Source organism: Polypterus senegalus, chromosome 2 (genome assembly GCF_016835505.1).
Source record: "Polypterus senegalus isolate Bchr_013 chromosome 2, ASM1683550v1, whole genome shotgun sequence".
Lineage (NCBI taxonomy): Eukaryota > Metazoa > Chordata > Cladistia > Polypteriformes > Polypteridae > Polypterus > Polypterus senegalus.
The window spans coordinates 252,293,059-252,318,665 of record NC_053155.1 but is presented as its reverse complement, the minus strand read 5'-3'; the positions used below and the strand labels follow the sequence as shown (position 1 = coordinate 252,318,665).

The 25,607-nt window shown below is 36.1% G+C and overlaps 1 protein-coding gene across 1 annotated transcript in view; it reads right to left on the bottom strand.

Moving 5' to 3' along the window:
- Window positions 1–289: 289 nt before the first annotated feature.
- Window positions 290–25,607, bottom strand: part of gpc5a (glypican 5a) — a 992,726-nt gene continuing 967,408 nt past the window's right edge. Inside the window, exon 7 of the mRNA XM_039746320.1 lies at window positions 290–562. Within this exon, the coding sequence (XP_039602254.1) occupies window positions 290–562 (273 nt within the window). The remainder of the gene's footprint in view (window positions 563–25,607) is intronic.

Genomic DNA, 25,607 nt, shown 5'->3' with positions numbered 1-25,607 from the left:
AGCATTTTGATGGCAAATAATTTTACTGAATACATGATAGTGTTTTTAGTGAAACCTTAGATATTTTAAAATTATTTTTTAAATATTTTTTTAAAACAATGGTTCTCCTTGATATCAGATTATTCTTTACACATATGACACACAATAACTATTGCAGAAAAAAACCAAATGCTGTGTTGTTTTTGGTATAAAACCTGTGACAGTTATGAAGGGATGATACTGAACAAAATTTGACTACTAGTGATAATAGCTAAACCATCGCATTAACAAAAACCACTATCAGAAACAGTTAAACAGCAAGATATTTGAAATAGTACAAGAGGTGCACAAATGGAAAGCTGGTCAGATCTTTATGGTACACCTTGTATAAATGACTATGCATTTTTAAATTGAAAGACTCACATTTGATGCTCTTTTGCTCTTTCTTTTCTTCACCACTTCCTGATCCAATGCAGCCATCTTCATCATCACAGTCTCCACTAACCTCGTCCTCCAAATTCCCACTTCCTGTTTCGGTAATATCCAGGCTTCCATACTTTGTATTCAATTTTCCCTGTAACAACTAAGATAATGTACTTCTTAGTGAACTGTTTAGGTTAGAACTGATATTGTTAGGTTTCAGTTGTTCCTGGATCCATATCAAAGTCGTTATGCTATTACAGTTATTTGCAGTACCCTCTAATACGTAGTGTTTACATATTTTTGTTCCAACACAATTTAAATGCAATCCTTGTCAGTAACCAATCTTATTAAATTTTTGATCTGTTAGTGTTTTCATTATGCCATGTTAGGTCAATCTTATGTCATGGATGTTTGTTTCTTTCCAAGGATATATAATCTGATATTATAGACTGAAGCTAATTAGTATTTTCAGTCATCCATTTGCTACTCTTCAGTTACCTACCTTACATTTTATTAAAGCAAGCAGCTTATTATAATGAGTACACAAAAGTGTAAATGCAAACACCAACTTAAGCAAGTTAGATGAAGAACATGTTAGATGGAGATCTGCCAGTTCTTTTGTCATTTGCATGTTTTTGCTAATATGAAAAATTAAAAGCATTGAAGGCAGCTGTTTAAGGCCAAATTAAACAACTAAACACAAGCTTAAACCTTGCTTAAGCAGTAAGTGATTCAACAGCAATAAATGAGTTCTCATTAGGAAATTGGGTTGGATCAAAAACCTGCAGCCACTATAGTCCTCTAGGACTGACTTTTCCTATCCCAAAAAATCTAAGAATTAAAATACTTCCTTCACTAACAAAGATAATGCATGCAAATTTGTCTCTTCTTGGAGTAAAATTAACTTTCTTCTTTAAAATCTAAGTTAAACAGACCGTTAACAATATTTAAAATCATTATTAAACAAAGTGAAATTAACATAAATAGATATCCTTGAATGACAACCTTGATGTAATTACAGGAGCAAAAGAAACCCTATGATATCAGATTAGTCAAACCTTAAAACTTAAATATACCACAGTAATTGTATTTACAAACTCCACCAACCATTATACAGTTTGGAATACCAGTGAATATGAAACATTATATTCCAAGCCACACACATTAAATGGACCAAAAACATAAATAAAATTGTGTTTTATGATCTATAATAATTTAGGTCTTACTGTGAAAATTACTGTGTAAATGATACAATCAGGTGAAAAGAAAATAATATGTTTAAGCAAAATACACATAAGCTGTACATAAGGTAGTAAATTTGTAAAAGAATTAAGGATACATAAATTTCTACATTAGACCCCCTTGGTGCCTACAAGTTATTGCCTTATAATTTGAAGATCTTATATAATATGTTTTACTTATTAATTGATGATGGTTACTTACCAAGTTTTAACTTTTTTTAGCCAAATCAGTGCTGTACTCATTTTTGTACACAGGTTATGAAGCTGTTTCAAATATTACGTTTAGACAAACAACAATTATTTGTTACCTTTCATTGTTCAACATTTTATAAATATTTTCATTATTTTAAAAAATATTTCATATTATAAACTTGATTTTTTAAAATAGAATGGTCATGCTGGGTTCTTGTTTTCTGTTATTTTTAAGCCTTCACCACTGTCCTTATTGAATCCAAGTCAAAAGGAGGCCAGAAGATGTGTGAGGAGAAACAATCTTAAGCTTTGAAACAGTGTGAACTGTCATAGACTTCAACATCTAGAGAAGGATCGCTCCCTCAGGTTTTTTAAAGAAAAATAATAAAAAATTATATCATTGCAATGTGCACTTTTAATATTTAACAAACTAACAGTATATTAGAACACAAATGGTTAAAACATGTCATTTAGGTATGTGATTTGTAATTATTATTTATAAAGTATATTAAAGTTAGTGTTGCCTCCACATTTGCTCAGTATGAATGAGTAGGTCCTGAGATGTACTGTGGCCTCATGCATAACGCCGTGCGTAGAATTCACAATAAAACGTGGTGTATGGACAAAAATGGAAATGTGCGTATACACAAAAAACTCCAGATACATAAATTTATGCGGTTGCCAACTTCCACGTTAGTCCGCTACATAAATCCTGGTTAGTGTTAAAAGTAACACACGTGCATGCGGCTGCCGCCACTCCCAAACTCCTCCCAGAATTATGCCTCTTTGAATATGCAAATCCATATAAATAGCCCATAAGGTCAGCATTCTGTGAAAAGGCAATGGCAAAAGCACGGGGTAAAATAGAAGAATTTCAGTGAATACCAAGTTGAGGGAAGGAAAAACATACTATTTGTTGGTTTTAACAGCAGTATAAACAACAAAAGGAAGTTGATTGAGTGACATAGAGTGTTGGAGAAACTCGAAAGCTCAAGTTCACACAGCTCCCGAAATAAAAAAGAAGTTGTCAGATAACAAAATCACCATGAAAAGGTGAATCGTAGCCCACCATCTTGAGTGTTATGTGAAAGCTTATTACGGTACAGAAAAAAGAAAAAAAATAGGCACACAGTGGGAAAAGAGCTTGAAATGTCAACTTTAATCTCGAAATTTCCACTTTAATCACATAGTTTATTTTGTCATTAAAGTAGAACATCATAAACTTCATCTTTAAATCATTTAATTTACTAGTTTCTCAAATACCATCGTAACTAAAGTAGCACGTGAAAAGCTTTGTTTTATATATGTTCTTCTATGTGCTGTATGTGTGTGAATGACTATGTGCTTCTTAAACGGGCTTTCTCTTCCTCCGACAGGACACGGAATCCATTACATTCGTGATATTACAGCCCTCTGAATAATTAAAATACTGAGATGTAAACTTGATATTATTTTCATGATGATAGGAGTTAAAAAAATGTTATAAAACATGGGAACATGGTGGCGCTGTGATTGTTCATGCCTCACACAAGATGCTTGCTGCACTGTGTGTGACCTTCGATGAAATAATTTATTGCAGCAGTACTGTCTCTTTCAAACGTACTAACTCTCAATTACTGTCCTTCCTTTTCTTTCTCCAAGTAACCAATTGCCACACAATCAGCTCTGTAATAGATGTTAAGCCATCTATAAGCTTAGAATGGCGATTCTTCAAAACTTAAGGAACATTGAAATATCTTTGTAGTACATGTTTAATTATTCCATCCATCTATCCATCCAGGGTCACGCCAGTCCCAGTCTGAACGGGGCACCAGATCGTCGCTAGCGCTGCACCACCGTGTCCTCACATGTTTAATCATTAACAATATAGATTACTTAAATGATGTTAACATTTAATCGGTATAAATGTAATAAACATTTTGCTGCATTTCATCTTAAAAATAATATTGTCATCATATGTAAATATGCTCTTTATAAAGTGGCTCAGGTTGTGCAATATAACTGCATCGTAAGTTTACAGTGAGGTGATTGTACTTATAAGTACAAACAGTTCTACAAGGAGCACTTGATGGACTGATTGAGTGCGTTTATAGTTCTTGGGATGAAACTGTTTATGAACCGCGAGGTCCGTACAAAAAAAGCCCTGAAGCGTTTGCCGTTTCAGAACAGTTCAGCAGACTGTGTGCATGGCTGAGGCAGTGTATGCTTGATGCTGTATACCGATAATTCTCTTTCTGATCAGCTGCTGGAGAACTGTGATTCCACACTCAGATACAGTGGGATAAATACTTGAGAGTAACAATGCTAAAGCAGCTATGATATTTGGAATAGTTTGGCTATTCAATGGTTCATTATATTATTACAGGTTAATTACATTCAGATGCCTTAAACTAATAAACAATATGCAGTTAATTTTAGTGTATTTGATAAAGCTGGGTCAGGTATGTGGATCTAAAAAAAGAAAGGCAAACCACACTGGAACAAAATCACTGCTTTGACCCTGGGTGCTGCCAGTTTGCAAGACCAAGCAGAGAACTTGCGTGCGCCAAGAATTTAGCCTGGTGTGAAAATGTGCATGGCTTTATAACAAGTTTAGGTTTTATACATTGCGATGTGAGTTTGGAAATGGGCTTACACAACATTTTTGTGCATACACACCATTTATACATGAGGCCCCTGGTGTCTCAGCCCAGAATCTCTCTTGTTTATTCTTGATGTTTTCAGGTTAGTCCTTTGCTTCTTACAACACTGAAGTGGAATAAGTGGGGCATGAAAAAGGGTTGAATAGATTTTGTACGAATTTGTAATTTGGTCTGTATTTACTAAATCTTTAATCCACACATCACATTAAAAAAAAAAATTATAGTAAACAAGAGGAACTGTGTACAAAACTTCCCAAGAATCTGTGCTGCCCGCTGATGTGGGGGGTATTTTTCGTACTTGGATTACTTGTTTAGCCGGGTGTAATTGTTGACAATTTGGCATGATCCTGGATCTGTCAGTTTTTCGAAACTCTTGCTGGATGTGTTGTCATAGCAGCACATCCAAATCCACAAACCTACTCAGAGCAGGTTTGTTCTATGTAAACAAGGATTAGCTCACACACTTAATCAGTGTCCATGCATGGAATTCATTCAGTCATGGCTTCACCATTCATGAATGAGCAACCAATTGATATCGGTGCACAAATTATAAGAAGAGAATTTCATATAGAGAGGGTTTTGCGAGATCGGCAAGATCCGTTATTGCTCCCGGAGGAAATTCTTTTCGAAAAACACCGCTTTAGCCAGGGGGAATATTGTACCTCAAAGGTTTAATTAGCACCTTAAATTCAAAGTCAAACTAGGTGAAGTCGGGCTCTCACAACCACACAGACAGTATGCATTGCTTTGAGGTTTTTTGTAAACAGCACTTTTTATATACTGTTGGCGAAGCGGAAAATCTATTTAAAAGTGCAATGTGCCAGGCAATTCATAAAGTCTGTTTAGCTCTGAAATATTTCCTTCGGGTTTTCATAGTGTTTCCTGGACACCTGTGCGTGCAGACAATAAAAAAGGCGTTTCATGCCATTGCAGGTAGGTAATACACAGGCAAAAAAACACCCACAGTTCCATAAAGAATCTCACAATCAGCCTAACATTCTCATTACCCAGGATTTCCAAATGTGATTGGGGCACATGGGACTGATCAGAGTGGAGTTTGATCAAACATTATTTGGAAAATGTACCTCTCCTCCTGATGAATAATCAGACACAGTGTCTTCATCAAATATTTGACCTTCGTCAATATCTCGTTGGTCAGACACAAATTCTAGGGATATGACATTCCCTGCAACTGACCCAACAAAAAAAAAAGAGGGCTATGTGGAACATACCTATGGCACACATTGAGGACAAATATATGCAATGACCATCCTTTACCTAAAATGAAGTGACCACTGCATCCTGCCACTGGTTCTGAGGAGGAGCTTCCCCCTGGAATGCCCTCAGAAACAGGGCGATCAGCATTTTGCTGGACAACTAACTCTTCTGCAGGGGTTAGGTCTGGACCATGTGGACCTCCACCTGTTTTTTGCTTGTCTGCCTTCTTATTAGCTTTAAAATGAATGTTTTTTATATTACATATGATTCTTTATGTCAACAATTCTTTAAATAGTTATATACCAATATTTACCAGTTTGAAGTATATTTTTGTACTTCACTTTAACCTGTTCCCATGTTCTCCTTGTGCTCATGTTTGATCTGGAATTATAACATATTAAATAATAATTAATATGATACATAGGAAATGAAACGCTGCATTCAGTAAGTACAATGCACACTACTTAGCGTTTAATTTGTTGGCCACTTTTTGCCAGCCGTCTTTTCTGGTTTGGGCTGCTTTTGCAGTGTTACCCTTTGTGCATATTAAATCTTGAAATTCTTCATATCCTTCAAATAAAAGGTCCTGTTCCGCTTGTGTGAAAAAATGCGCCCGTTCTTTTGTCATTTTGTTGCAGCCTATCAAAGACTTGCTGATCATGTTTTCTAGACTCAATATATATACTGTATGGGCTTTTCAGTCAGTGCGGGCACACGCATTCTTGGATGATTAGATCCAGCTAGACTAATCTACTACATGGCTGCGTTTGAAAAACCGACTTATCCTGGATGAGTTTCACCGGCATTAACTCATCCAAGATGAGGCATCTGATCTCAGATGATTTAAGCGACGTACAGAAAATACCCCCGTGGACTCTTTTATAATAAACCTATATTATGCTTGCTGTTTACAAATATTTATATATCCACAGAAATACGTGAGGTATGATTGTAAATTTTAAATTATTTCCACAAAATATTGTTTCTATTTAATGTGTTACTTTATTTGTAAAGCTGATTGACATATGTTCTGTTGTTTTTTATTAATAAATACTGTAACAGTTATTTTCCCAAAGGTTTTTAGAGGTAAGACAATAGGAGTGAACTAGCAGCATGCTAACCTGAAAAAGGATTTAAATGCCACTTGGAATAGTCTCGGTGGTTAAAGTACATAAAAAATACATGACAGCGCTAATGTCAACAAAGCTATTGTCCAAAACCAAGAAAAGTCTGAAAAAGACACACTTACTATAAAGAACTGGAAAAAAAAGTCGGAAGAAAGCCCAAGAATATAAGTTTTTAACTAATGCCACAATATTAGTCATGTTGCTTTTTCAGGCTTTTAAGTGGAAGCAGCATTAGGAGGCCCTTGCCCCCATAGACTAAGGAGAACATGATACAGTATATTGAGCACAGAGCGAGTAAATGCAAAACCAAAATGCATTAATAAAATACTTACAAATACTATATTAACATAGAAAGAAACCCAAAATAGAATTAACAAAACATTAACAGACAGAACAAGATAAAAAAAAAAAGACAAATGAATCAGGGGTGTCACCCAGCCTATTCGGTAACAAACTGGGCCCAGCTACTCATTACAATTGTTTTATTATTTTTTTAATTCTTTCTTTGTTAACTAAAAGGTGAAACATGTATTTTAAGATAATTAATATACAAATTAAAGGGAAAAAAATGATACCATCTTAAAAAACTGAAAACCAGACAGAGAGTGGTCATTTGCAGATATTCAGCTGTCTGAGAAGAAAGTGTCTAAATTTCCATATGCTAGTGTTTCTGGTGTTACATACTAGTGAGAGGAGCCTGGGGCTTTGTAAAAAAGATTACTTTAATTAGAATAATCTGTTATGCAAGATAGCCAGAATAGGAAAAGAAAGCTTGTGCTTACTCATGCTTTATATGTCTTTCAAAGCTGTTGCAACTTTCTCTACATTATTACAAGATCAGCTATATTGTCAAATTTGAAAGAATAATCAAAGCTTGTCAACAGGTAGATGCAAGGTTCATCCTGCAAAATAAGAAAATGACACCCAGCATATCAAAATGAATTCCTTTTAAAAATAACTTTTGTTCAAATTACATCTTCTAAAGAGGCAGCTTTAATATGTTTCTGTTTGACATACAGTATATATTGAATTGCTGGATTTCATAATGTATACCCATTTCATAAATTTCCTGAATTGCCGAGTACAAACCAGAGAATGGTAGCCCCACTGATGCTGATGTGGTTGCACTTCTTTGGCACATGTCTTGATATATGAATGATATAACAGCTTTGTCTTCGGACAAGCTTTTGGTTCACATTTGCTCAGAAATTGCATAGTGAGACAAACAAGCCAACATTGACTATTGTCATTTTATCTGTCATTTTTAACTGTAACAGGTGCATGGTGACCAAGCACTTCGCCACCGTGTTGTTTTTGCCTTGCACTGGTAGTTCAGTAAAGGAAGAGAATTCCTAGAAAACTGGTGGATCGGTAATTACACAGAATAATGTGTACATTCCAGGATGTGCAACAAACTGTGTGTGAATATGGCGTTGAAACTGGTGATGGCATTGCTGGGTAATTTATCAAATCTCATGACATTCTCAAAAAATCTTTACAGAAGATCTCAAAATTTCAAAGACACTGCAGCACTTTATTTTAAAGATTTTCAAGCAGAACCATCAAAATAAACAAAAGATGATTTGTGGGGACATATTAAGTAATGTGAAAAAAGATGATGGGCTCAAGCAATGAGTAATAGTTATATTTTAAACATAGTGTTAATTGTATTATCCAATAAAAAAGGGTCATATAAAAATCAGAAGTCAAGTGTTGCAAGTACTGATCAAAGAAATGCAAATGGAGATCATATCAGAAGTAACGGTCAGTAAAGAGGGATAATTGCAAATCCTTTGATAACTACATCAACCTATTTACCACAAACACCTGAATTTGTAGAAAGTAAATAATACGTTGCTACTACAAGACAATGTTTCTGTGCATCACTATGTGCTTGTTCAACATGAACTGGTAAACATTTTGCAAAGGCACTGCCACATTCATCAAACTCACTAGATATTTTACTCATAATTTTTTTTTTCTTCTCACTTCAAAGATACACTTTGTGCTTGTCAAGTTGTCAGTGCTGAAAACGTCATTGCAGCTTTCAGACCTGCTTCCAGTAGTCAAGTGAGAGGTAACAGAAGTGCTTTATAGCTTATTGAAACATGCTTTCTTTGCTTTATGAAGTAAATCAGTTTCAGCCACACCTAAATCTTCCAATTTGCAGTCTGTAGGGAGGTGAACTGTGAGTGATTTTGAAGATAATTAGGTGTTAGCACCAGCAGAGTACTTTTGAAAATCGCCCAGACTGTGGTTTCCTAACTACAAAAATTCAGATTAATTGTGGTTTGTAAAAGGGAAAAGGATATTAAAAGACTTGCTTATTGTGCATGTCTTAACTTAACTATTGACTATACCTTATTAATCTTTACTCAATCCTTCAAATTAGTACAGTTCAGGTTAGGCTTAGGTTTAGGCGTTAGGGTTAGTGTCAGGTGAGATCTTAATCAGAATTAAAATGCTACAGCAAATATTAGATGGGATAATTCACTGTATTCTACATGCAAAAAGACTTATTTATAATTTAAGAAATACTATTTTTAAACTTTATGTACATTTTTGCTACATTTACATAAATAGTATGAACTTAAACATATTTTTACTTTAGCACTTATGTAAACAAATGATTGTTTTTCTTTACGGGAAAATACAGTATAACAAGCATAACAAAGCAGGATTTATGTAAATCCACTCCTCAATGATTTAGATCTCTCATTCATACATCCACTTATCCACCCAAGGGGAAATGTAATTTAAAAAATCTTTTACAATAAATTAAACATGAAAATGATTTGATAGTTTAGAAGTATTTTGTAGGAGTTGGTAACTTTACTCCCAAATAATACTAAGATATCAGTTCAGTTCCTAGATAATATGTCTTTAATACTGATTTTCTGTGGTCTTACTTCTGAAAGGAAGGAAGGAAAGAAAGAGAACCCTGTAAGTGATTGCTGCCAGTATGTGGTACTGCTTTAGAGTATTTTCATGCTGTTTCTTCTATTTGTATCAGTATTATTCTAGTTTATTTTTTTATTTATAGTAACTTTTTTGTTGCTTGCAGTAGATCATATGTGCTGTTATGAGTCATGGAGGCAATCTTTTCTAAAGTATGTGATAAAAAGAACATAATCATTGGAACTTTACCTTAGGTAGTCATGTAGGTGAAGATGCTGCTCAGCAATGATGCTGCTCATCTGCTAAGAGTCTCCAATGAGAAAAGGATTATTGATTTTGACTTTTCTTTGATTTCTGTCAGATTTTAAAATGAGCATTTTTTCATCTTATTTGATTTTATTCTATATACTACACTATATATGCATTTCTTTGTTTTCCCCAAGGCTACATTTTAACCCCAAATTGAATCATGCAGCAACCCAATTCTTCTATTACACAGTATGCAAGACAGACATTTTGCTAAAATATGTTGTAATTGGCAGATTTTCCTAATCTTCTGTTAACACTCGTGATGTTAAAAAGAACTATACTGTTTTGCAATAATGATAATATAAGCAGTACTTCTGTAATACACCTCTCTCTTTAAAAAAGTAATTTCTTAGATGGGGGGCAACATTGGCAACATTAAATTGTTCACTACTTTGACTTTTCTTGACTTAAGTTATCTAAAATGTCCTCAGACTGAGATACTAAATGTTAGCAATGTCTCTGGGCATGTTCCCTTAACTAGGTCAGCTTCAACTTACGTAGTCAAAATGCATCCATACATTCTTACATCCACTCGTTTGACTTTAGGGTTGCAGAAGGACAAAATCTCCATAGTATGGGAAACAAAGGCAGGAACTAACTCTGCAAAAGTATTATAAATTATGGAAACATTTCAGTTATATTTTTCAGCATTATAGCTATTTTGGATTTTATATTTGCAATTTTAAATCATCACAGGTTTTGCATTAATGATTTTCATTAGCAATTGCTTGACACACAGTTTTCATAACACAATGTCTGATATCACATCAGCCTCCATGTTTTTAGATTATTAACAAAAATCCATTTAAAGTCATTTGTGGTAGTTGGGCAAAAGATATTTACATTAGGATCTCTGCTTTTTTCCTTGATATTTGACAGTTATTATGCAGGTGTGGTTAGACTTATGACCCTCCCATTGGTGTTCCCCTAAAAGTTCAGTTAATATCTGTCTCCTTATTCAGTAGTCTTCAGTTAGTTAGTTTCCATCTTCAACATAAGAGACAGGTAAAAACTTATCCTAACAGATATTCATGAACAAACCCACGCACTAACACTGGGTCAATTTAGTATTTTTGATTAACCTTACCTTCACATGATCTTGGGAAATTTAAAAAAGCCTTTACCCCCATGACAGACCCACTAATAAATAGAATCCATTTACTGCAATGTTCATTATATTACCAGACAAATATTGGTATATTGGTAAAAGTTGCAATATCTAAAACTATGTTGCTTTTTTTTTGTTTAGAAACATTTCAATCAACCCATTACAACATTAATGAAGACTGGTGTGTGTGACTATAGCTAATATAAAGTAGATTTATAAAAAGGTTATAAGACGTTTTTGTGTTGTAATACTAAACAAGGCACCGTAAGTATTGACCCTAAATCTGTAAAAATGAAACGCTTTTGATTCACAGATATTAATCTGACTATTAAAATCCATTCAGTTTATTGTTTAGCATCATATAAATTGTTCTTATTCCAAAAGTTGTCTTTATTTTGCTCTTTTAGTCAACAAATAATAACATGTAGATGTTACTAAAGAATAAGCAAAAAACATCCTAATCAGAAAATATTATCCAACCACTCATCCTTCCATTTTCCTAACTTGCTTTTTTTTGGTAGTGATTTATGGAAAACCAAATCTGATAGCAGCAACATAAGACACAAGACATGAAATGATGCCATTCCATCTCACAACACCAGTAAAGAACCTACTCACCATTTTGATTGTTCCTTAAACTAACATAATGAATATTTCTCACAGATATGAGAAGAAAGCAAGAGTTATGTGGAGAAAAACATGCAGGAACAGGGAAAACCTGCAGTGGCCAGGCTGAGAAGAGAATCTTGGCTCCCAAAACTATGCACTCTGCTGCCCATTGCATAACTTTAATACTGTACTAGCTGTGCTGCCCATCTAAGATGGGTTGAATTCTGAGTAATTAGCATAGATCTCAGCACTGAACAAATTGAACTAAAAAAAATAATCTTGTAACTCAGTGTAAAACTGATGTATATTTATACATCTCCACAATGTTATAAATGTGCCGACTGTGAAGCTTTGGCACTTGATTGGTGATCTGAAGTTGAGGTATCCTATGAAACATCAAGTGCTATGAGGAAATGATTGAGAGGTTTGGTGGATTGGAGAGTCCCATGAAGCAACAGGTGTCAGTGCATCGCTAAGCAGTGAAACAAAGTTGAGTAACTTTGTCCCCCAATAACACTTGCACTGCAGTTAAAAAACAGATGCTGTACAGTTAAAATTGCTGTGCTACTGCCAGGACCGCCAGCAGGAGAGATAGGTTGTGTCTAAGCAGCAGGTGTTACATCCAATTCCGTCCCCATTGTTCCCCCTGGTAAAAATGTCAATCAGACCTTGAAATCTTTGATGCTTCACATTCGAGGCTTGCACAGAAGTCAATACTGGACGTCATCCTTCTCTATGGATCATTGCGAGGTCCAAATTCCATTCTCTTAAAAAAAAGTTATCCGCCTTTACGAACGCTCTGTCTGCTCAAGAACCCCATGAAAATGTGTATTTGTGTGGCTCATTCAGGTGACATCTGCACCATTTAATCATTCCAGGAGGTGCAATGCTCGATTCTTTTCATATCATAGAACAGGACCACTAACTAATAAATGACCTACAAATGACAGCACACAGCAAAACACCGATTGCACCACTATAAAGTCAGACAAGACACATCACTCAGTCTTGGCGAATTGCGATGCAGCCTTCCTCTTTGTTATAGACACTGAAATGCCATCTCGTACCCCCTAGGGGTGTAGGCACCCCAGGTTGGGAACCCCTGTTCTAAATCCTACAAATAAGAATATATAAAGTTAGCTAATAGTGAAGTATTAATAGGATTCCCAACAAACATTCAAGAAAAAAAAATTAAAATCTGACAAGAAAACAACAGAGAAAGAGCTACCACAGAGAAAGTGAGATATGTGAAACATACTTATGACTGCTATTTTCATGTGCAGCCTTTTTAAACATTTTACTATTAAATATAAACTGTTACCTTTTCTGGCATTGATTCAGTAAATCACTGCACTACAGAAGTAACAATCTTCAGAATAAAATGTATAAAGTACTACTTTCTATAATGTTGAGTGATTCTCATTATTTGTATCCATCATTATAACTATTAGAATAAATATATTTTATTTACCATTGAATAAGTATGAGTGGTTCAGAAACACCATTTAAAGCATGTAATGTCATGCTAAGAGTTGGCACCTGTCTTTCGGATGTGCTATATGAGACCATTTTCAACTAGTTCTTGGCAAATGGATCATTAATATGAGATCATTATTGCCTAACATTTATATTATTTTGGAGAACTCAAGTTAAATAGAATGCTTAATGTTCTTTTTTGCAACTGGATTTTAAATCTGTAAAGACTTGTACACAAACATGTATTTAATTTTAAATGTTTCACACGCACTAAAGCCATATCTTAATAGATTAGTTTTTCATGAAGATCATAATATGGAACATAATTTGAAAAGAAACAGGTTAAGCAATCAGGCAAGTTGTCCACAGGGGAAAAAAACTGGGTAACAGATGCACTGTCCCCAGGCAGATTGCTGCATCTGTAATATAGTTCAAGATGATAAAAGAAACTATATGGTGCTGTTGGCATAATGACTGTTGTGTGAACACACATATTTCCTTCTCATGGGTACACTTTCTTACTTGACTGAAATAGACACATTTCTCCAATGTGTCCTGTATATGCCATATATTGAAAATAAGATTCACAGCAACTCATTATATTTAAAGGAGAGAATGGCCCAGCATGAAATAGTATGTGAGAAGTTACCAGTAGGAGAGTATGTGAGAGACAGCATATTAAGCTGTTTAGTGTGTGTGCAATCATAATTGCTTACAGGTTTGGTCACACTTGACCTTGTCAACTAAAGCACATCAAAATAAAAATGCTATTGTCCTTGGCTGCATTGAGTTCATGTTGTCTTTTGGATATAACATACAGTAAAATGAATAATTGCAATAAGAAACTGCTTATATTTAACCATTAATACATTTCAGTATGCTAACTCCCATTTTTTCAACACAGACAACTATAAGAGAAAAATGTACTTAAACTGCTTGCCTGTGTAACTAGGATACCCTGACATTTGTAGCAGTACAATTAAATTGCGAAATGAGATGATATATCACATTTAACTTCATGTTTTGTTCTCTGATATCAGTTTACTTATAAGAAGTCTTATTTCTTATACTTTTAATATTAGTTTGGAACTTTATATAATTCATAGGTGTGCTTCTGGAGTTATTTATTGAAATCTGATTGGTGAAATTTAAAATATACTAGGGGGCTTTGCCCCCTGCTCGCTTCGCTCACCCACCCCCCTGGAGCACGCTACGCACCAGCCACTTCACATCTCTACCTCTCGCATTGTGAAGAGGGCAGCTGAACACATGCTAAAGAGATGCGGTCGCTCCTCTGAAACCCCCTCTTAAATGGTGATACAATGGGAAACAAATTCATTTTTTTTACCTCTTCTATGCTCGATCAGTTGGCTTGCCGCTGCTGCTTATGCTGTACTGCGTGATCTGCATGTCGCACTGAGCTTCGAACTTAAACTCTAAAAGTCTGTACAGCAGCTGTCCTTGTCTTGTGGGACATTAAAGTGTCTCAGTGAAAATCATGTTTTATATAATAGAGAAATATTGATTAAAGGATGCTTTCTGTTAGATTTTTTCAGTCTGCCATGCTGCATTATAAGGAGTATGTGGGACTCCACCCATAGGTGTATATAAAGGATGTCCATGTTTGAAATTAATATATAACAATGGCTCAAGACACTTCTTTATTTACTGAGTATTTTCCACAAAACCGTATATATTATTGACCTATACAACAGACCTTGGACATATATGGGGAATAATTTTTAGAATCTTTTATTTTTCTCAAATATACATTATAGATTACAGTGTGATTGATATTAGCTAATTTCTTGGTTAAAGATTAGACTTTTCCTACCTCAAATATTTATACATAAATTGCACAATCCAAAAAACCAATGGAATGTTTCTAATGTCTGTAACCTTATAGCTTCTTTACTGTCATACTAATATTCTCTTCAGTTCTGACTCAATTTGTCCTGAAGAATACTTATTCTGTGCATTTGTTATTTTGAATTGTATTGAATTAGCCTTTTGGCGCCCTCGGCCTATTTGAAAATCTCTGCTGTCACATTTAAATCACCTTTAAAAGTGCATCTCTTTTCTCTTGCTCTTTAATTGGCTGTATTCCATGTTTCAAGTCTTCTGTACCAAATACTCTGTACTCCTGACACTAATGACCCTAGCCCCATATAAACATGCCCATTAGGTACAGTAGATTAGTGACTCTAAAATGGTCCTTTAAAGGTAAGTTTTGGTTCTGTGTGTGACAGTGTCCTTTTCTCTAAAGTCACATCGATGCAAAATAAGAGAGAAGCATTTTTATTCATGCCAGTTATTTGAAAAATGGAGAGAAGGGATAGCAGGCTACATATATGTAAGGTGCCCATCCTACACCTGACACCTTTTTTTTCTGCAGGTCCTGCATCTGCCTCCATTACTCATCCATTGGTGGGTTACAATGTTACCAATATATGCCTTTACAACAAGAAGACATGCAGTAAAATGGATTTATAAACTGAAATCCTGGAAATATTATCAACAGCAACAACAAATAGCAGTACAATTCTTATCCCAGTTAAGTTTTCATGTAGCTAAAGCTTGTCATTCTGGTGCCACCCATATAAAACACTGTAAAAAAAAACAAAAAACAAAACAGAATCTCCTGGTTTATTAACCATTCCTAAATTATTATTCTTAGAATTACAAAAGTAAGACTACTAAAAACCATATTATTTAAGTTACATTTTCCTGCAATATAAAACACAGTAACGTCGCACTGCACAATAAGGTGCAGTGAATACGCTTGACTTGAGCATTCATAGTTTTCATACTCTTTCTTTGTACATTTAGCATTCATTTGCCCAGAGGTTGATGCTCTTGATGCTTCCTGAGCAGCTCTTCTTTTCTCCACCCTTCTCTTCTTTCTTCTGCATCTTTTCACGTTAAAGCTGATTAAGTTGGTGTTTGTGTTGCAGTTACTTTTACGTTTTCTTTAATTTTTCACTTAAGCTGGCACTTAAGTCTTCAATCTGCCTCAAGAATGACTCAAGATATGAAGAGGTAAGGAAAGTGATGGTGAAGCTGGTAGGGATGAGAACGGCACCCATACGCATGCGCCGAATGTCCGCCCTACTGGCCGTGGCCGATAGTTGATCCTACAATAAAATTAAATTAAAAAGAGGAGAATAACCCTGCAGGTCAATCCCCACTCCAAAAGCAAAAAGTAGACGTCACATAGTATATGTGTACCAAATTTCAGGTCAACAGGTTAGGTGATTTAAAATACTGGAAGAGACAAACGAACAGCCACAACAGCGTATTATATATAAAGATTTGACAAGCAAAGTGAATTGTATAGATAAAATAGCCTTTTTTTATAATAGTCCCAGTGCTGATCTTTTAAGCTTAGCCCACATTAACATGGATACAACTGAAAACACATCTTTTTTATTTTGGGATGTTTTTCTATTCACACTGAATTATGTTGTCTTTATTAAGCAAAGAAAACTAATCTTTTTGAAAACACTCTCCAAAGTATATAAATTTTAACAGTAACAGTAAAAATCGAGCATTTCAAAAACATTGATGTATGATTATCATGTGTGGCAGACAGCCGGGGCCCTTACCTGGCCAGGACACCTGTATAATGGAAGGACCAGGGAAAGAACACACACAGGGCATTGACTCCCCCGGACTTGCAGCAGTGCATCAGACTCCCACAGGGCAACATGGGAGTTGGAGTTCAGCACAGCCCTGCTGGGTTCCATCAGTGCCACCAAAGGGTGCTGCAGAATCTGCTGAACCCTTTATTGCAGCACTTCGGCCACACCAGCAAGTGCTACCAGAAGGAGATTAATTGGACACCTAGAGCACTCCCAAGTGCTCCATAAAAGGAGCTGTCTCACTCCATTCAGGGAGCCAGAGTCGGGGGAAAAAAGGAAGCTTGCCGGAAGTAGTGGAGGCGGAAGGAAAGAAAGAAAGAGGAAAAAGTGTGCTGTGTATTGTGCTTGTTTGTGCTTGTGAACTGTGCTGAGCAGATGGGAAACAAGGGAAAGCGTTTCCCAGAGAAAAAATGTAAAAATGTGTGTGCTGAACCTGTGTTCTGAGACTGTCTGTGTCAGGTTTGGGGAGCTGTGTGCCCCCTGCAGACCACACATGTCACTAGGCACAGACTTCAGTTAGCTGTGATAGATCCCTTTGTGATCTCATCTTTTCTGTGGAAAGTCCTTTTCTGACTTCTTTGAATAAGCCAACCTGTCAGCCTTGAAACACTTGAATATTTTATCCAGTCCATATTTATTCATGGCTTTGGAAACCTTATATTTATTTATTCATAAGCTTTAGAAGGAGTTGTACATCTCCTGTTCAAACAAAGATGTCCAGGTAAGTGTTTTCTTGTTGGTGTTTTTTGTTTTCCTTGTGCTCTCAGCATATGGATTTATGGTGCATTTGCTTCATAAACAAACATCACCCTTGGTTGACAAGTCATGCAAGCCCACTAGTAAAGATTTACTTGCATTTGTCTTTTCAGTGATAATCTAAAACACTTGTGTGGATAGAAGATATCTGCAACTAAAACATAATGTTTACATTCATATGTGCTGGTGTGGATTAAGCCTTAATTTATATGATGATTATTCGTAACATCCCTTAATTATGCCATTCAATACAACAGGAAGCAATAACTGTGACTGCCCTGATTCTCTGCTTACGTTTTTCTCCATTTGCTGAGTCTATAGTGAAGTGAGCCATCGAACTCACTGAACTACTAGGTTAAATTACTTTTTAATTTTTAATATTTACATTCATACTCTTATATGCATGTGTGTGATTGAGTTTCTGTGCCTAATTGGCTGTTATTACTTAATGCGTATTTACTTTTCTACCTTTTCTGGACCCATTCAGCCATTACAGCACTGAGTTGATGTTCACAGACCATGAAACAGTACTTTTTATGATCTTCCTTTCTTAACAGGAAATGTTACATTTCCTACAGAAACTGTTTGCACCTCTATGTTGCTGTCTTCATTTCTGATTTTTTCCCTGTCAAGCCTCTTACTGTCTGTATCCACAGAAAGTCTTGTGAAATAACTGTGAATACTGCAACACAGGCCTCCATTCAGCTGTAGATAAAATAGCTTCCTTAAAATTCATTGACGTTTTCTTCACCCGTCTAGCTCCACATTGTATAATTCTGTGCTACTATGTATAAAAGCAAATGCCTGACAGCTGGGGAGACTACGGAGACAGACTAGCCTTAATTTGCATGTCCATGCTTTCTCTAATCATTAATGGACTTACAGGGATGCACAAACTACAGTCTAGAAGGTATATTATGACGAGGTGATTGATATTGGCTATGATAAATTAAGGATTTTGTTTGCTGAAGCTAATAAAGTACTTATTATCAATTTCCTCACTGTAGAATATAAAATATTGCTTCATTTTTTCAATAGAATTGAAAAACCTAAATAATTCAACAAATGTTAATTCATCATCAAGCCCCCTATGCCAGATAATTTGAAAAAGAGTACTGTAATCTCGATATTAAATAGTCCAATCTTAAGACTGATCATTTAAACACTTTTTTCTGTAATTTTCACCTTTTCTACATAGATCTGCAGGCAGTTTGGTGTAGTGGGAAAGACTTTGGACTTCAAACCTTGCGGTTGTGGTTCAAATCCCACTATGGACACTGTGCGACCATGAACACGTCACAGGACCTGCCCGTGCTCCAACTGCAAAACCAAAAAAAATGTAACCAATTGTATCATAAATGTTGTAAGTCTTGGATAAATGCATCAGCCAAATAAGTAAATGAAATGAATGAAACCCTTAAAGCATAGTACTTAACATCTCATACCTTGATGGTATGTTTTCAGTCTGTCTTAACGGTGCAGCACAACAGTGAAATGGCTCTACTTTGAATAACTAAAGATTTACTTATGGAAGCACAGCCTGGAAAAATTAGTATATTAATTCTATTATATGTTATAATAGCATTTCATATAGTCAATTACAATATTCTATTGTCCGGAATGGAGAGTCTCCTAAATATTTATGGTACAACTCTCCAATTTTTTTTTTCTGTTTAACTAACTGTCCAGATTAGAACCCCACACACAAGTTATTCCTCAAGGATCTGTCTATAGGCAGCTGCTCTTCTGTATCAACATGGTTCCCCTTCACCATTACATTCATAGATTTGGGTTGGGTCATTATTTTTAAATGGATAACCCACACATTTATTTTAGTGTTAAAAGTGGATATTCATCACAGATAAATCAAAGCAGAACTCATTTTAACTAGCTTTAAAAACATATAAATACAATATAACTCCTTTTCATTTACTACAGACAATGATAATCATACCATTGTTTTATGCTTGGAATATTGGTATTAGATAGATAGATAGATAGATAGATAGATAGATAGATAGATAGATAGATAGATAGATAGATAGATAGATAGATAGATAGAGATACTTTATTAATCCCAAGGGGAAATTCATAAAAAAAATTAAAATAGGGAACATCACCTGCGTGGGCATTTCTTCTCAGTGCTTTAAGTTGACTACTTGAATAGGCGAGTCTGGGAGTGTAAAAATCCGTCAAGTAGTAAAAATAGTAAAAAGTGTAAAGGGAGTGATTCCACATAAAAGAAAGTGGTAGTTGTGATCAGTGAAATAGAGAAAAATATAAAAAAAAGGTAAAAATATAAAGTCATACACGGAGCTGCTGGAATGGCTGCCACTCGTGCAGCGCCGGAAACTGTATTAGTTTTATTATTATTATTATTATTATTATATTAGTTTTGATTGATGCTTTTCTTATTCAATGTACATAAATTATATAAAAATAGTTAGTTACTTACTTTACACCATTCAACATAACCCTAACTGCACCTTATGCTAGCTGGGATAAACTCCAGCAGACCTCCACGGCCCTGTTCAGGACTAAACGGGTTAGAAAATGACTGACTGATTGACCTAGTGTAATTAGAATTGGGTTAATTCTTTTAAAAGACTATTTAAAACATCTGTTGAAGAAGTTTGACATTGACATTCTTGCCCTGTTTCTTAGTTCATCCCTCTGTCCTGGTGCTCATGATGTACATCTCTCTATTATAAAAAAAAATCTTGGCAGGAGACGAGACGTGATCTTCTCGGATGACAATTTGACGTCCCATGAGAGACACTTTAATCTCACGCGAGACAAGGCAGTGAGACAGAAGGACAGCAGCTGTACAGGCTTTTAAATGATCAATGCACAGCGCAACAAGCAGAACATGCACCTCGGCAGAAGCAGCACAAAGCCAGTAGCTGGTCCATCCTCTTCTCCTTAGTGTGCATTCAGCATCACAACGCGAGCGGGAGAGACGCGAAGTGGCAGGAGCGTAGTGCGCCTCCGGGAGGGATGAGCGAAGCAATCTTAGATCATCTTAGAGAGACACATTGGCGACAGGCAAGACTAGACATTACAACCTTAGGAAGCAAAACCCATGAGACAGTGACTTTTGCACATCACGCCCTACTTACAAACAATTTAAAACAAGTTCACGGACATCTAACCTAGCAGTTGTTGGAATGCTTTTGGCAGACACACTCATGTGCTCTCAGCTCAAAACAATGACAAGCAAAACATGCAGCTCGCCAGCAGATGATCAGAGCGCATCTCCTTAGCGTGTGTTCAGCCCCCACCCTGCCCTTCACAACGCTAGCGGCAAAGACACAATGTGGCAAAAGAACAGCTGCTGTACAGGCTTTTAAATGATCGATGCAAAGCGCGACAAGCAGAACACACAGCTCGCCAGCAGCAGCAGTAAGACAGCAGCTGAACCGACCACATCTCTTTAGCATGCGTTCAGCCCCCCCATTCACAATGTAAGCAGTGTTATACATCCCGCTAGAAAGAGATTTAACCATGCCCAGGGCAGGAAATAAAAGACAAATATTGTTTTTACTAAAGTTTTAAAGCAAAAGTGAAAATAATGCATATATAACAGCTCCCATGAAAATAACAATCTCTGTAAATTGTTCATCCAGTAAACCAAACCCGGGGGTGGGTGAGCCAAGCGAGCAGGGGGTGGAGCCCCCTAGTTATTATGATGGAACTCTGTATTACCAACTATGCCATTTGTTCATTGTCTTCAAGGACTGTGTAGTATTTTCCTGATTATCTTTTTCTTCTGCTTATTCAGATTTTTGTGTTGCATTTATCTATTTTTTTTAGTTTAATTTATTGTTATAGTTACAGTCTTGTGTTATGTATTCAGTTTTTTTCTGTGCTTCTATTCCTATCCAGCCCCACTGAATTTTTAAAGTGTTTTTAGAATGGGAAAGGCTCTATCCTAAAAATGAAAAATCTTCTTTGTCATATGCTTATTATTACTATTAAGGAACAGTTGCAGTGAATGAGATTTGGAGGCCTGAACCTTTCCAAGAATAGTTTTTTTCATCAATGAAAAAATGAGATTAGCAGGGTTAAAAAGATGTATTAGTCTTGCTGTAAAACTGCTTCTGCATATATAAGCCTAACATTATGTGTTTTGTACTATGTAAAAGTGTGTTAAAAACTATGTTTATTTCATTGACATTAGTAAAATTAACATCAACTAGCTTTTATGAATTTTAGGAATATAGTTCTTTCTAACCCTTCTGAAACTTACTTCTCAAAATGTTTATGTCATATAATAAACACATCATTCATTTGTTTAATGTCAAGAATTTCTGGGCTAGCACTGAGGTAATCAGGGGAAAAAATAAATCCAGAAGGCAAAAAATTTGGAAGAATTTCTATCTTGGCTGGGCTTGCCAGCTGCACCTCTAAGTCAGGCTTCAAGTCTGCTTTTGTGGTTACAGGAAGCCAGGTCCCAGTTTGCAAAGTGAAATGGCAATTAGCAAACTATTGCCTGCTCTGGGAGACATATTTTAGACTGAGTGGATTCAGATGTACCATATGGAGGATATCGGAGGCTGAAGTCAAAGTCAGAGCAAAGATCATGAGCCCAGAAGTACACTATGTAAAATAATTTAATTGTTAGTAAGGCTAAAAAAGTGTCAGCAACTGACAGATGGTCAAAACAGAAACGGGCAAAATAAAAAAAAAATTGAACACTAAAGGCTTTAACAGGGGCAAAAAGTTAAATTGCATTTAATTTTTCCAACTGTTATATTGTGCGACTCCGACATAATTGGTGATGTCTAGCAAAAAAATCCACTGGGTGGGATAAATACAGGAAGGTGTTGACAGGGTCAAAATACAAGGCAATACCTGATCATTTCATAGGAGCAAAAGAGGAACCCTGGACACAGGCTAGGGGTTCTCGCTGATTATTACAAAGACCATGTTGGTATTTGGTGTTCATGGTAGTGTTTAATAACATATTAAAAAACAGGTAAGGACAATGGCAGAAGGATATGTCAGAACTGTAGTCTAAATTTAAGTTGGGGACTGAACTAAAAGAAGAGTCAAAGCTGTGCACCAAATCAAATCACTAAATCAAAACTGTAAACGAGAGTAATGTAGCAAAATTCCTATCATCAGCTTGTTTTTTTTTACACTAACTCAGACTAGTACTTGTCCTCCTTAATCTTCAATCCACACTTGGATGCATGGTTCTTGGTACCACCATCTTATACATTTAGAGAGTGCATCACATCACCTCCCTGTCAAGTAACTGGAAACAAACATCTTTATATATAATACGCTATCATGGCTGTTTGTTTGTCTGTCCAAGATTTAAAATCATCTGTAGCTCACAAATGTGAAGTCTATTATTCGCTTTCGGGGTGGTGATTGACCTCCAAGGTTATTCCTTTCTTATTTTTATTTTATTTTACTGTAGAATCGACTCTTGGGCAGCGGCCAGCAGGGTGGCCGTGCGGCGCATGTGTACGGGCGCCATTCTTATCCCTACCACCTTCGCCATCACTTCCCCTACCTCTTTATATCTTGAGTCATTCTTGAGGCAGATTGAAGACATAAGTGCCAGCTTAAGTGAATAATGAAAGAAAATGTACTAAGTAAATGCAATACAAACACTGACTTAATCAGATGCCGATGAAAGAAGAGGAGAAGTGGGCCGCTAGTGTGGAGAAAAGAAGAGCTGCTCAGGAAACAGCAAGTGCATCAGTCTCTGAGCAACTGAATGCTAAACGTACAGAGAAAGAGTATGAAAACTATGAATGCTCAAGTCAAGTGTGCCGTTACTGGTAACAATCATAAATGCCATACAATGATGGATACATGGTGGCAGCAAACATGAATAATAGTGATGAACGAACCCCACTAAATTTTCTTTGCCTCAAGTTTGGTGAAATTGCAGAAAAGTTTTGGAACTTCACCAAATTCAGTATAATATAAATCCAAAGGCGAAGAAGAAACTTAATTACTTTTGAGTGGATTATAATGATGCAATGATTCTTTAAGTGTCCCTGAAAGCCAAAAATGTCACCTGAGCTGTGAGACAGCAGTGCTAACCACTAGTGATGAGTGAACATTGCTGATTTCGCTTCTCCTCGAGTTCCCCAAAATCATGGAAATGTTCACGATATTCGCTGAACTTGGCGAACTGCATTAAAGTAACTGGGGAAGGACTAACTGAACTGGATTTGACTAGATTATAATGGTGCAGTTATCTTTAAAGTGTCCCTGAGGGCTAGGGAAATGTCTGTCAACTACACTGGACCGATTATTGTGGCCAAAAAGGTGACCTGAGCTGTGCAGCAGCAGTGCCAACCACTGCACCACTGTGCCTTAGTAAGATCAAAGCAGAAAGAACGTAGTCAGAAATGCACAATCATGTATTTCATCAAAACAATACGGAAATGCTGAAATCATAGTCAAAAGTCAGAAAAAATATGTAGGTCTTTTAAAGACAGAAAATTCACAGTGGTGTGTCATTATTGAAGCTGTGCTGGCTCGTTCTATTTTTTGAAGTCACGCTGAAAGCTCTCTAAACTGTCTGTGCCAATGCCTTGCACTTTTTATTCTACCAAAAAGATACAAGCGTCTTGTAAATAGGAATAAATCCTTCATTATTATTATTATTTCATAGAGTCTCCTCTGTTTGTGGGGGTCGTCGGGCTCATTCAAGGTTTGTTTTCACTTTCGCCACGCCAAGTCCCTAATTATTATGCGTGCATAGGGCACACGACTTCCTTCTCTTATGTTGACGAGTAACTCATTTGGCTACAAGCACAGATAACTCATTCCAGAGTCTGTGATCTAAATGATCAGCATTACATACCCGGGAGGCAGTACCGTCAATGTTGGCAATTACAGCTCCCGAGGATGTCACACTGGCCTTGTAAATCATTAAAAAAATAATAGTTCTCCTAAACCAGCTGAATTATCAGTAAATAATTCAATGAACAAAGGCGAACGTGGATGCATCAGATTTACTAGGAAATCACTGTGCCAATATGCCTCCCTGAGATAAAATGAATAAAATTAAATATCGGCAAACTTTTTTGCAGACATTGGCAACAGGAGGCTTGCACAAAGGCTTGCTCCCATAAGATTTGATATCAGAAACTCACTTCTCTCAAAAAGTACTACCAAATAAGTGCAACATTAAAACACGAGGATACTTCACTTCTTCCTGTTTGCATCAACTACATAGCACTCTGGATAACAATATTAAAGGGCTGGCTCACATGTTATATGCAGGACACAAAGAAGTTCATGCAAAAAGACACCTTTTTATAGAAATACAGTGAGTCATTTCCAATTTCCTTCTGCAAATTTTATCTCACAAAAAACCTGTTGTTATCACACCAGAAGGTGCATTTCATCAGGTATACTAGTTGATCTGGAATACCATACACCACTAGAATCAGTGAAAATAAAATGTTTTTTGAACTTTTTTAATTCATCGGTCCATCCATTTTCTAACCTGCTTGTACTTTTCCCCGACTATATATGAGGAGCAAGGTGGGAGCCAACTGTGCACAGGGTGAAGGCCATTGCAGGGCACACTTTCAAACACAATCTCAACACCATAGTTTAAATTGGATATAAAATCTGACCTGCATATCTTAAGGATGTAGGAGAAAAGCCCGAGTACCCTGAGGAATACCCATGCAGACACAGTGTGAGCATGCAAACTCCATACAAACAGGGACCAGGCTTGGATTTGAACCCAGGAATCAAGCTATGCAATGTAATTTATTTATTCACAATCTTTGTATAAACTATTATCTATCTTTTACTCAGTCACCTTCTGATGTGGTGGGATTAATGTACAGTGCAGTGGTTTGTTGACTTTATGATTTTAAATTATGACATAAAGTTGACCATCAGTTAAAAGAACACTAGGTGATGAACTGCATCTCAGGTTTGTCCTGAGGACATGTTTATTTGATAGCAAAGGTGATAGGAAAGGCTGAAATGATTGAAAATAG